Genomic DNA, 13,479 nt, shown 5'->3' with positions numbered 1-13,479 from the left:
GTCAGTGTTGTAGGACTTCTGAGAAGGGCAGATTCTCAGGGGCTGGGTCCCCAGGGCGGGTATCTCGAGATGTGGGGCTGCAAAGGACCTTGCAGGCCAGGTACCATCTGAGGAGATGTGTCCTTGTTTGTAGAAGGCAGTAGAAAAGCACAGGCTTGCTCATCACAGAGACCTGAGTTTGAATCTTGGCCCTGCCTCTATGTGTCTGGCCTGGAGTAAGTCACTTAACTTCTTCGAGCTTCAATTTCTGTATCTTTAATTTGAATAAAATAGTCATATCTACCTCACAGGATTCTTGTACTGCGGGGATTAACAGACACAGTGATTGCAACGTACTTAGCACAGGCTTGACTCATAGAAGTACTTAGTATGTGAGAGTTAATGTAATGTTGTCATTTTTATTATTACCATCACCATATGCTTTTAAAAATGAATTATATGAACCGGAGATGCTGAAATGGAAAATTCATGTAAGAAGAGATAAATTTAGCAAATTAGGTTGAACTTGAAGTGAAACTGTGTATGGCCTCAAAAGACAGTGATGGGGCTTCCCTGGCGGCGCAGTGGTTGAGAGTCTGCCTGCCGATGCAGGGGACGCGGGTTCGTGCCCCGGTCCGGGAGGATCCCACATGCTGCGGCTGGGCCCGTGAGCCATGGCCGCTGAGCCTGTGCGTCTGGAGCCTGTGCTCCGCAACGGGAGAGGCCACAACAGTGAGAGACCCACGTACCACAAAAAAAAAAAAAGACAGTGATGAGTTTGGACTCTATAGGCCAGAGGTTGCCCACTCAGATGTTGAAAACCAGAAGGGTGACAGAAAGGCATGAAGCCACTGGGTGTAAGGTGGCAGACTCATGGGCTTGCGGCCTGAGAAGGACTGCACAGTCATGCCTGCCTAAAGTCTGAAAGAGTCAGAATTCACAAGTTTTCAGGCACTAGGGAGCTCAGATGGATTTAGTTTAGGGGTTGGCACACTTTTTCTGTAAAGGGCTAGATAAGAAATAGTTTAGGCTTTGGGGTTATACGATCTCTATCAACTACTCAACTATCATTCCAGCAGAGAAGAAGCCCAGAGCATATGTAAATGAATCGGTGAGGCTGTGTTCTAATAAAACTTTACTTATAAAAACAGGCTGAGGACAGGATGTGGTTCAGGGGCTATTATAGTCTGTTGACCTCTGGTTTAGTGGAATGACATAATCAAAGTGGACTGATATAATCAAAGTGGAATGATTAGCCTGGAGGGGTGTAGGGATAGATCAGAAAAGAATGAGGCGGAAGCCAGAGGAACACCCGGGAGGCTTCTGCAATAGTATGAGTATCGGGCGATATAGAATAAAGTGGGGTGATGGCAAAGGGAACATACCTGATGCACACGGGGACCTTATGAAGGCAGAAACGTGCGACTTGGTGGTAGTTTAATATAAGGGACTAGTAGGAGGAAGCTCTCCTACTAGTTTTTAGGTTTGCTAGTTTTGGTGTTTACAAAGTCTGAGTTGTGACATATGCTCTCTAACAACCAGAGAAGGTGTGCAAAGAACTGTACTAGCTTCTGTGAGAAGGCACTAAAACTCTCTCCTTGCCCTTGAGGACCTATACTGTGATATAAAATCATTCACGTAATATTGTTGGACGCGTGGGTGGCAACTGAAGAGTTTATCAATGTGCTTGGACCCAAAAGTCATTAATTTGGAAGGTTCCGTGGAGTAGAGGAAGCCATAATTTATCCAGAGAAATAAGGTACACAATGAAATGCTACATAAAGAATGGCTATTGTTATTGTTGCCACCATCAATAATGAGTTTAGGTTGCCCTCTGTGCCAACTGTGGGTAAAAAAAATCACTCAGTTTCACTGATGGGACCCACATCTTGGTACTGGCAAAATTTGCACCCAGTGAATTTTTGGTGCTCTCTCTTTCCTGCTCCTATCCACACCCTTCCCATAACTGCCACTTTTGCCTCTTTGTCTCACTTCATTTTACACCATGACCTTGAAGAAGCTGAAATGTTGGGAGGCCATTGCCGTCTGAATCCCTGTTCCCCTCCCATCTCACTGGGGAAACGTACCAAGTTGAGGTCTCTTCAAAAGCAGAGGCCATGAAATAGCTCAATCACATTAGGACAAGGATTGGTTCCTTCCCCACTCGGGTTGACCTGGGAAACACTTCTCAGTACCAAGCAGCAAGGCTTGACAAATGAGTTGTCTTTGGGGCTCGACTAGAACCCCAGGAATTTTCAGAATGCAGATTTAAGCCCAGTGACCGTCAGCCCGGCACACCCTACGGGAACGTCCCACTTCAACAATGATGCTTCCTTTCCTTCCTGTTCAGCTTCACATACAGAGGCCACTTTTATTGGTGTGAAATTGAATTTGAAATTAAAATGAGTAATGATTTATGTTGACTTGCCTGACAAAGAAAACCCAACCAACGGGCCCAGCAACAAGCACGAGAGAAAGCTGGCCTGATGCGGCCAGAGGATGAGGCTGTACCTGGACACACAGCACATACTCTGGAGACTCCATGTGCTGGAAGACCACGGCTGAGCGCAGGATCCCATCCGAGTCCAACACGAACGCCTCCTCTTCGTTTCCCGACAAAATAGAGAAGGAGAAGGGAGGCCCATTGTGAAAGGAGTCTCTGTCTGTCACCACGAGCTGCAAAATGCTGGTGCCTACTGGCTTATTTTCCTGCATAAGAGAGTATATTAAAAGGGAAGATAAAATTACACCTCTCTTCACATTTAAAAAGAAAACCCATCATTACCAGCTGAGAGTGCTGTGCTAGAAACAGGGCTTTTTGCGGAAGGGATTCCCTGTGATGTTATCTTGTCTTCTGAAAATGTGCTGGCCTCTGTGAGCGTCATGTTTCCCATCCTTCGCTGCCACTCCACAGCTGCCCTGTGAGACAGTGAGCTGCACGTGAAAACATGAGGACTTGGCTTTGAATGGGTTTGCAGGTTCCAAGGATGCTGCTGGTTATACCTTGTCCTCGAAAGGCTGGAACTGCCCTGAGTTCACCCGAACGGCTCCAGAGATACACGGTGCTCATCAGCCTTCATGACGATGTCAGAAATCCTCTCGGGCCAAGAAAACATCAACCTTTCAGGATGGGAAAGCACTTCGTCACACTTACCACAGCACAGTTATGCGGAGGCCCAACATGGTGACACAAAGTCACAATACCGGACTCTTTAGGGGGACATCCTGGCAACTTCCCAGGAAAAATACAAAGGCGGGTGTCAGGTGAAAAACAGGGCTTTTCACCCCAGCCATCAGAACACAGTTTTGCTATTTCTTAAGGGAAGGGAAAGGGGATGGGATGGATATTCCTCAGTTAGCGAATGAAGAGAAAAGGAATCTGTAAGTTTCGGAAGTCCGGATGTCATTATGCCAACAGGATTTTGCAGAAACTCTGCCTTCTACCCCAGATGGAAACACAAAGGCTCCTAGTTACTCCTTCTTGGGCCCAAGGTTGTCCTTACTTTGAAAACACCAAATTATACTCCTCGGTAGCTCAGGCACTGGTTTCCTTGCTCTGCTCTGTTTAGACTTCAGCATTCCCACAGCTCGGGCCTGAAGTCATTTTCATTCGTTCAGGCCTTCTGATGACATTGACTTTGGATTAACTGAGTTTGGGTCCCAGAGATGGAGACAATGATACCCTACATGACAGCAGTCACGGGCAGGGTGGGCACACTCATGTGTTAGGCGCTGAATTAGTCTTATGAGAACCATGTGTTGGAAAAAGAAAATCATTCTGGGGTGAACAATGGGAGGAGCATTTTTTGCAGGAGAAAAGAACCTCAGATACTTCTCATGTTGCTTCTCCTCTCAAGTGGCCTTTTGGTTATCAGGAACTAGACACCGTCTCCCTCTGGGATAAGTTGTGGAAACGTCCCAGCCCAGCGTAGATTTATTAGTGCAAGCTGACAGTATCCTCAGCGCCACACAACACAGAAGATTTATTGATTTGTTTGCTCTCTCTATAAAAGCCATTTCCTCCATACAAGAGAGAGGGTAAGAGTATGTGTGCCTGAGGGGTCGCATCCGAGGAAGGAGGGTGAAAGAGAACACAGACGGGCCCAGTGTTGCAGACAAGAAGCCACGGTCCCCGCTCGTGGGCTCAGAGTCTCTGTTCTCTCCCTGCTGACTTCCTGGAGTGCGTGTGAGAACAGTCTGTCAAGCTGATCGACGCGTGTCATAAAACTGACCTTGAGTAGCCAGAGCCCATTTGGCGCTGGGCTAGTGAGCGGAGGCGGGGGAGGGGGGGCAGAGAGCAGCATCGTGGGGACAGGTGGGGAGCAGAGCCATGGAGGGAAGTGGCAGTAGGGGAAGGGGCAGAGCCTGGGGGGGAGCTCTGTGGAAGCTGGAGAGGGGCAGGAATGCACAGCTGCTGGAATGAGCATCAGAGAGGAGCGGAAACCAAAATACCGCTGGGGAAGGAATCGGGTTTCGCTGAGAAAGGGGTAGGAAGGGAGCAGAGAGCTGCTCAGCCTGATTCTGGGGGGGCTCAGTGGTGTGGGGAGCTGGGGGCCTATAGATGGCCAGACTCAAAGTCTTGAATGTTGTTCCAAAGGCGCCCCTCAAGATGGGCGGGTGATTCTGAGGCTGATTTCCTAAAGTATCCGTGGTCCCCACAAGACACATATATCCATCCCTGTCTCCTGTAAGTCCTCCATGCTGACAGTATTCCTGGACTGGATTTCCTGATCCTCTTGAAGTCGGACTTTCAGCTTCTAGAAATACTGGGAAATGGAAGTAGCTTGGCGCTTAGTACCGTGCTCACGAGATATCTTTTGAATTAAAAAAAAAAAAAATAGCTGGGAAGAAAAGTCGTTCTCTCTGAGAGCAGAACACCAGCAGTAAGTCACTCTCTCCTGCAGTCTAATTTTAGAGAGCAAGTGGGTTTAAACTGCTAAACAAACTGCTTATGGAAGACTGATTTTTTTTTTTTTTTTTTTTTTTTTTTTGCGGTACGCGGGCCTCTCACTGTTGAGGCCTCTCCCGTTGCAGAGCAACAGGCTCCGGACGCGCAGGCTCAGCGGCCATGGCTCACGGGCCCAGCCGCTCCGCGGCATGTGGGATCTTCCCGGACCGGGGCACGAACCCGCGTGCCCTGCATCGGCAGGCGGACTCTCAACCATGGCGCCACCAGGGAAGCCCTGGAAGACTGATTTTAATGAGGAGCAGCTCTAGCCTGATGGCCAATCTCCCTTTGACAAACAAGATGGTTCGTATCAACCTCCCTCCCCTGCTAGAATAGCACAAAGTGGCTTAAAGGCAGCCTGTCCCTGTGGGAAGAGAATAGTCTTTTCAGAAGACAGACCCGAGTCCAAATGCTGACTCTATCACCTAACAGCTTCATGATCTTGGTTGAGCTACTTAACCTCTCAGATCCTTACCTCCTTCACTATAAAGTGAGGGTGGTCGTGAGGACAGACCGTGTACGGAAAGCACCTGACACTTGAAAGAACCCCATTGGCCATAGCACTGATCGACGTTTTATGAATCAGTTGCAGTAGAAGAATCAGGCTCTTATCATACTAGCCCTATGATGGGATGAGTTGATATTAGGTAAAAACAAGAGTAAACCATGATGAGTAACTAACAGCGGAGGAAGGAGGATGAGTGCGTAAGGACAAGAGCCTGGGAGGCCAGATTTGCTCACCTGAATCACAGCGGTATAGTTAGCAGGTGTAAATACTGGGCTGTTGTCGTTTACATCAGAAATATCAATGTTGACAGTGGCAGTTGAAGACATCGCAGGAATGCCGCTGTCCACTGCCTGGATGAGCAGGGAGTATCCAGACACCTGCCAAAGCACAAAGGGCCGACAGTGAAGGATCACAGCGCTTGTTTCCTTCTGGGCTCGCTCAGGCGCTGCAGGCTCACAGGGCTTTGCGGAAGATGAGCCATCTTCACGTTGAGTCCCTAGACCGGGGTTTCTCAACCTCGGCACCAACTGGCCTTTGGGGCCAGATAATTCTTAGTTGTCGGGGGCGGACCTGTGCGTTGCAGCGTGTTTAGCAGCGTCCCTGGTCTCTACTCACTAGAAGTCAATATTGCCTCTGCCTGCTTGTCACAACCCAAAATGTCTCCAAATAGTGCCAGATGTCCCCTGGGGGTAAAATCAGCCCGGGTTAGAACCACAGCTCTTGGCTGTCGTTCAAACTATAACAGTTGTCACAACCGATCTGTCCTAAGTATGACTTTTCATACTTTGGGAGTATATTACGGGCTTCTATTACCCAGTGAAGTCTTTCTACGTTTAGGCGTCACGCCTATGGCATCTTTTTCCATATTTAAATTTCACTTTGAAGACATATTTTTGGTCCAAAAAGGCAGTGTTTAGAAACTTAGTTTAACCTCGGGCAGAGGAATCTGCTGGATCATTCTTTCTGACCTAGATACCTTCAGGTTATCCTTTTGTATCTGCTCACTTAGGGTCAATGCTGTTCATGAAACCAGGACCACAGGATCCCGACGCTGAATATACTTTTCTGCTTTCTTGCTTTGGAAGGACCAAAATTCAAACCATCTAGAAAGCCAGGTTTTTGCTTTTTCTTTAAAGCCTCCAAAAATAAGAAAATACCAGCATCTACTGGCAACAAATTCTTTCTAAGGTCTAATGAAAATACTTCCTGCTGCATTTTAGTCCATCCCTATTTACTCCCATTATTCAATGTGTGTTTTTTTGTTGTCGTTGTTCGTTTGTTTCTTTTTTTTTTTGGCTGCACCTCGAGGCTGATGGGATCTTAGTTCACCGATCAGGGATCAAACCCAGGCTACGGCAGTGAAAACGCAGAGTCCTAACTACTGAACCACCAGGGAATTCCCACTCGTGTTATTTAGAATGGAGAACCTTCCCACTTATACTCATGGAGTCTGGCCTGATTTCAGTGAAGGGGTGGGTGTGGATGGGAAGGGAGCAGGCCTCAACTAGCTTACCCGTTCCCGGTCCAATTTCTTTTTAACCTTCACAAGTCCCAAGACAGGATCCACAGCAAATTCACTGTCTCGATCTCCATTCACAATGGAAAATCGAATCTGTCCATTGGGCTGGCTGTCTGCATCTTCTGCTATTAGCTTCACGGGACACAAGCAAAACAAAGCAAAGACATGACACGACAGACAGAGAAAAGGTTTATTCTTAGGGTCCCAGGTCTGTACAAATGGGCGCAACTCTGAGAGTTTTCTTAGGCGTTCTACTCACCAATGCCAGGGGAAGAGATTTGGGGTTGGCCGAAGGAGGAAAGCACCATTACTAGAGCTGCCGTTTTATTTATGTTCATTTTTATCTGCCTACAGCCTGATGCTTGTTAGGCCTGATTTTCCTCAGGCCTTGAGCCAGTAAGGATAGACCCAACACTAACTGATAGGGATACTTCGGGAATTCTTTCCCAATTCGGCAAAACAATGGTCTCTGCCACTGAGTCAGGTATTTTCTAAAGGTATGCATTCCCATGTTAAGGAAGTCCAAGAAAATTCCCTTTCCCACATGGCAAACACACAGCCCCACTGTCTGCTGCTCCACATTGGTGATGTTGGGATTTATATGTATGGAAATAGTCTTGTAATCGTCTCAGGCCCCAGGAGAAATGGCCTGGGAAGTCTACCTTGGATGTGTAAAGAATGAACACCTGGTGCTGCAGGAGCCAGATATGAGGGTGGGTGGAAGGGACCTCTCCCACCTAGGGGTAATGAGGGTGCTGAGGACGGGACTGACTCACTGTTCCCAAATGTAATTTCTATGTCTAAGAGAACCTGTGTCCTCCTAATACATAGCTTGCTCTTATTGGTATAGAAAAAATTCCTTCCAGAAAGAGCTCCTTTAAGAGTAACCAGTCAGTCTTAAGCTTGATCCCATTTGTAGCTGCCCTTCTGTATGTGTGTGTGTGTGTGTGTGTGTGTGTGTGTGTGTGTGTGTGTGTATGTGTGTATTTGGGGGGGTGGGAAGGATTTTTTTATTCTGTCCTTAGCCATCTACTAACTTGTCATCCAAGGTCACAAGCTAGTAGGAGCTATCATTAGAAATTCATTCCATGGTCTGTTTTGTTTCTCAAAAAAATACACTCCTGGGAGGAACGTGATGAGTGATCACTTACACCTTGATATAAATGAACTTTATCAGACCCTTTCTAACAGAATGTGGAGAAGGAGTAGTTGAAAGGCTGGGGTCTGACTAAAGTTCTTGGGGACCAAAGGACGCTGAAAAGAGGAAGTGCGAAGGGAATCCAAGATAGACTCTGCTCCCTTTTTCACTCTCTTGAGGATTATTAGTCCCAGGTGTCTGGACCACGCCCCTGGCACCTACCAAAATGACAGAGTCCCCGACCGAGGCGTCTTCACTTATGACGGCACTGTAGACATCCTGGCTGAACTCGGGAGGGTTGTCATTCACATCTGTGAGGTTGACGTTGACAGTGGCCATGGCACTGAGGGCAGGGGTGCCCCCGTCTTTCGCTTCCACCACCAGGTAAAACTTTCTGCATAGTTCAAAGTCCAGGACCTCAGACACAGAGATACTCCCTTTGAAGGAAAATGGGGAACTTTAGATTTGATTAGGAGAAACTCTGGTCAGCAGTCCCACAATCATGGTAATATTTGTAACATCATTTCCAGCCAAGAGTTTGAGATATTCAGGAATTTGTTTACTTAATACCCAGCTGAAAGCAACCCGGAGTCTGATTAATGCTGTCAGTTAAAACACTGCTATCCATCAGACACAATGCTGAAGAAATCAGCATTCCGCAATAGCTTCTGAACTTCCCTCGGGCAGCCTGAAAATCTCTGGCATTATTCACTCTCAGGCAATTTGGGAGGAGGGACCGGAGCAAGCATCCCCTATGAGCACCTCCCCAGGATTCCTCAGGTGGACCCAGGCAGACTGAGGATGTGCCAAGATGCGTGGACGTGATTGTATGACCCCGTCCCTCATCAGTAAGTATATACTTGCAGACTTAACCTAACTCTTAAACTGAATTAACCACTAAGGTGCCTCCCCTACTTATAAGCCGCTTTTCTGAAACTTTTATGGCACAAAGAGGACAAAGACCTCAGAAAGTTCAGGATGTAGTGATGTGACGGAAAAGGAAACACTTGGGAATCTGTTACCGAATAGCAAGCGTGAGTTTAGTGTCTACAACTACAGAGCAGAGCTAATACCCATGGCACAGAGTTCTTAAATTAAGCAAGGAGAACAGGTGAAAGCAGCTAGGTGGGGGCACCTCCGCGAGGGGCTCCTTGAGTGTTCTTTCCCTCCCATCCTAGCCCTTTCTGGTGGGCGACCCAGTCCTGCCTCCTGCAGTTGGTAGCTGGTCATTGTACCGTCTGCAGAGCAGTTCTCGAGGGCATTTACCTCTCTCTCCCACCTGGAAAACAGTCCCTAGGACCGAGGTGAGTACATCACATCTGTTCTCTTTCCAGACAGGCAGCTTCTCAGGGAGCTAAGCCTGCCCTTCTACTTAAGGTGAGAAATAGAAGTCGTACCTAAAGCAAGAGCCTCTTTCTCTCCATAATTATGTTTTCTTAGCAATTACCACCCCTAGCGCTTTATTTCGCATCCCAGCCTCGTTATCCAGAGCCAGATTTAAACAGTACTCAACCATTTCCCCATGGTATTCATATACAATGGCCATAACTAGACATGCTAAGGCTAACACACATTTAAATGAGGAAAATCCCCATACATTTTAATTTGAAGTAATGCACTTAATAAACAGGGTTATTAAGTGGGAGAAGCTGCTGCTGCAATCCTTCCATTAACGTTTCCACCCTCCTATACTAAGGCAGGGACTACGTGTCCTGCAATTTTTGCACCCCCATGGCATAGCAGTGCTATATAGAGGTTAGAGCATGTATTCCAGAGTCGGGGAGATCTGACTTCAAATCCTGGATCCTCTGCACCACCCACAACTTACTCACATTGGAAAAATTAACCTCTCTGAAGCCGATTTGCTCATACAGAAAATGGGAGAAATAACTAACGACTTAATAGGAATCTGGTGTATCTGCCACGTTACATGAACATTGCTAATTGTGATAGTTTCTTGCTCATATGTCTTAGATTATCCAACAGAAAACAGACCTCCTTTGCCCTCTTGCTCAACAAGTACGTATTCCTTGAGTGATGACGGAATTATGTCCAGTGGCCAGAAGGTATGAGGGACTCACCTTTCTCATCTGTGAAATGGGCTGCCTTGCTTATTCATAGGGGGATGGTAAACAAATAAGAATATCCACAAAAGAGCTTTGAAAATATTAATATAAACACTCTTTGAAAACGCAAGGGTGAGTATGTTTACTTTTCAAAGAATAGCCAAACTTTTTTCTGAATTTTCCTCTTCACTTACTCAAAACAGCCCTAATAGCTATTACTCCCCAAGGAAGAGAAAGCCTTAGGGTTCTCTTTGTTCTCTTGGTTTCTTTCTAGACATCTCTTCCCCAGGAGATGCCACACCCTCCCGCAGAGTTTGAAAAGGGCGTGGTGAGAAATGGCAGTGTTCTGACTACGGGAGCAGTGAGTAGGAATCAAATACAATGCCCATTCCAGCCGGCCGGGTGCTGGGTTTAGAAGGCCTGAAGGTCACCGTGCAGATCACTCATTAACATCTGCCTTGGTAGGTGACCAGAGAGTGGCCACCTGAGCATGGACAGTGGCAACTGGAGGCTAATCCCCAGGAGCTGTTCCAACACAGAAATATAGGACCCAAGTAACAAAAACAAGCAAACAGAAAAGAGAGAGAAACAAACAGACCCTGAGGCTCCATCTGCAAATACTATCTCCCCATCTTGAACCACATGACTGTTCCCGAGCTTGTCAATCTGAAAAATCCTGGAGCCAACCTAGGGGCCAAGTATTTGCCCAGTGAGCCCACAGCAAGGAGCTGAAACTTAGCAGGGGGCATCCTTGGAACAGAGTGTCAGAGGGCACTCTGGGGTCGGCATGCAGGTCCTGCTCTGAGAAGACTTGTTTCCACCGAGAAGGGCGGTTGATTAGAGGGTTAGGAGGAGAACCAGGGTATAGTGAAGGCTTAGATTCTAAGTTGGTTGCTGCTTACCCACCTGTCTTTGGGTTGATCCTAAATTTCCCTTGCTCGTTTCCAGACCGGATGAGGTACGTAATCTCGGCATTTGTGCCTATATCTTTGCTGGTGGCAAAAACAACAAGGACTTGGGTGCCAGGGGAGGTGTCCTCAGGCACCGTCACCAGGTAGTCCCTCCTCTCAAACACGGGGGGGTTGTCGTTAATGTCCAGGACGGTGATGGTGACAGTGGCCAGAGAGGACAGGGCCTGGCCGGGGCTCTGGTCGGTGGCCTGCACGCTGATGCTGTAGGAGGACTGTTGTTCTCGGTCCAGCGGCTGCTCCAGGATGATGATGCCAGACGAGCTGTCGATGGAGAAGAACCCGTCGGCTGAGTCGGCCAGGGAGTACACGACCTTCCTGTTGGTGCCTGTGGGAGACGCGAGAGCGTGAGCGGAGAGGGACGCAGGCGGACGCTCTCTGCACTAGAAGACTGTGGCTTTGATGACTGTCTAACGGCCACACAAAGAAAAACGGTAACTGTGGAAACCAATGGCTTTGGTCCTACGACGACTTCAGTTTATAACAAATATACAACTGAACCAAATGGTAAAGAAACGGAAAATATTGGTAAGAAATATCAGAAATAGTTGGATCTAAAGCAAAACGTTTTGCATGCATGTGTCACGTTGTTATGAGTCCTTCCTTCAATGTTTTCAAATAACTGACCAACTGTCTTGATCATGTTCGAGAAACTGACTTCAGTTCTTCTGGCTCGTGTGGCTTGGACAAGTTACAGTCTTTCTTACCTGCCTAGGCCACAAGGAAGATGAAAAACGCTTTGAAAACAGCGACGAACATATAACCTATTATTATTCAAGCCCTCAAGCAATTTCTTCATATCTTTATAACCTCCATCTGAAACTGTTATCCTGAGGATCGCTATGCGTCTCCTAATAAACAATCCAGCAACTTAATAAAAAAAGAAATAGTTGGATCTTCTCAATATATTAAAGAACAGCATGCATCCTTAAGAAAAACTCTAAGATGCCAACAGGTATAAGCGTCGGATGTGCCACGGAAAGAGAAAGACAAATTAATTAATTAACTCGACACATTTTTATCTAGACTCTATCAGGCACGACTCCAAAGACTAGAGATTCTCATAATGGACAAGAGACAAACATTTCCTGAGGGAAATTTTTACTTTCTGGTGAGAGTAAATAAGAAATGAACAAGAACAAAGAATCAGTAAAATACATGGTATGTTTGGGAATAAAAAGGGAGAAGAATGAAGCCATAATGGGGGGGAATTGTGAGTGTTGGGGGGAGAGGGAGTTTGGGAGCTGGGGAGAAGGGTGGTCCTTTTAATACAGGTGGTTGGAAGTTTGGCATTTGAGTGAAGACCCGAAGGAGGGAGGGAGGGAGTGAGCAGTGCAGAAATCTGAGGAAGAACGCCGCAGGCAGAGGGACCCAGGCAAGCCTGGGGTGGGAGCCGAGCTCGTGTGTTTGAGGAGCACGGGGGAAAGGACCAGTGTGAGCAGAGTGAAGAAGAAACATGCAGGCGATGAGAGCAGGGTGGTGACGCACTGGGGAGCAGATCGCCCGGAGGGGTGGTGGTTGGTGGTAGTTGGGAAGCGCTGGAGGGCTCTGAGGAGGGGAGTCACACGGTATGAATTAGATATTAACAGGATGGCCCAGGCAGCTGGTTATGAACAGAACAGCAAGACAGGAAGCAGAGACCCACTGGCAGTCTCCTGCAGGAAGACAGGTGTGCAATAAGGGCATCTGGAATGGACGGTGGTGTTGGAAGGGGTGAGACGTGGTCGGGTTCCAGATGAACTCTGAACACGTGGGTGTGAGAAGTGAGGGGCCCTAAATGTATTCTGAACTTGGAGGTGGTGAGAATAGATCACTTTCTCACCGTGGAGCTGGCAGGATGTGGGATGTGAACGAAAGAGAAGATCCCAGAATGACTCTTAGGTTTGGGCCCGAGCGACTGAAAAGAGGGAGTTACCATCAGTTGCCATGGAGAGGACTGACTGCGGGAAGACGATAGGATTTGGACGAAGATCACGGGCCCTGTTTAGCATCGATTAAGTGTGAGATGGACATTTTATATGTAAGTGGAGATTCAAGTAGGAAGTTAGCAGAGGAGGCTGGAGATCAGAGGAGGGGTCCAAACTGGAGTTACATTTTTGAGGGTCTTCAGCATTCAGAGAGCCAGCAGAGCCATAAGAATGGATGCGGTCATGGGCTTCCCTGGTGGCGCAGTGGTTGAGAGTCCGCCTGCCGATGCAGGGGACACGGGTTCGTGCCCGGGTCCGGGAAGATCCCACATGCCACGGAGCGGCTGGGCCCGTGAGCCATGGCCGCTGAGCCTGCGTGTCTGGAGCCTGTGCTCTGCAACGGGAGAGGCCACAACACTGAGAGGCCCGCGTACCGCAAAAAAAAA

At 47.7% G+C, this 13,479-nt stretch overlaps 1 protein-coding gene across 1 annotated transcript in view; it reads right to left on the bottom strand.

The window, feature by feature from the left end:
- The window catches only part of FAT3 (FAT atypical cadherin 3), a 707,842-nt gene that overhangs the window by 51,252 nt on the left and 643,111 nt on the right, over positions 1–13,479 (bottom strand). Inside the window, exons 14-18 of the mRNA XM_030883783.2 lie at positions 11,061–11,454; positions 8,315–8,525; positions 6,949–7,086; positions 5,669–5,812; positions 2,491–2,688 (exon numbers count right to left, since the gene is read on the bottom strand). Of these exons, the coding sequence (XP_030739643.2) occupies positions 2,491–2,688; positions 5,669–5,812; positions 6,949–7,086; positions 8,315–8,525; positions 11,061–11,454 (1,085 nt within the window). The remainder of the gene's footprint in view (positions 1–2,490; positions 2,689–5,668; positions 5,813–6,948; positions 7,087–8,314; positions 8,526–11,060; positions 11,455–13,479) is intronic.

Source organism: Globicephala melas, chromosome 8 (assembly GCF_963455315.2).
Source record: "Globicephala melas chromosome 8, mGloMel1.2, whole genome shotgun sequence".
NCBI lineage: Eukaryota > Metazoa > Chordata > Mammalia > Artiodactyla > Delphinidae > Globicephala > Globicephala melas.
Note: the sequence above shows the minus strand (reverse complement) of the source record. Positions and strands in the feature narration are given on the sequence as shown.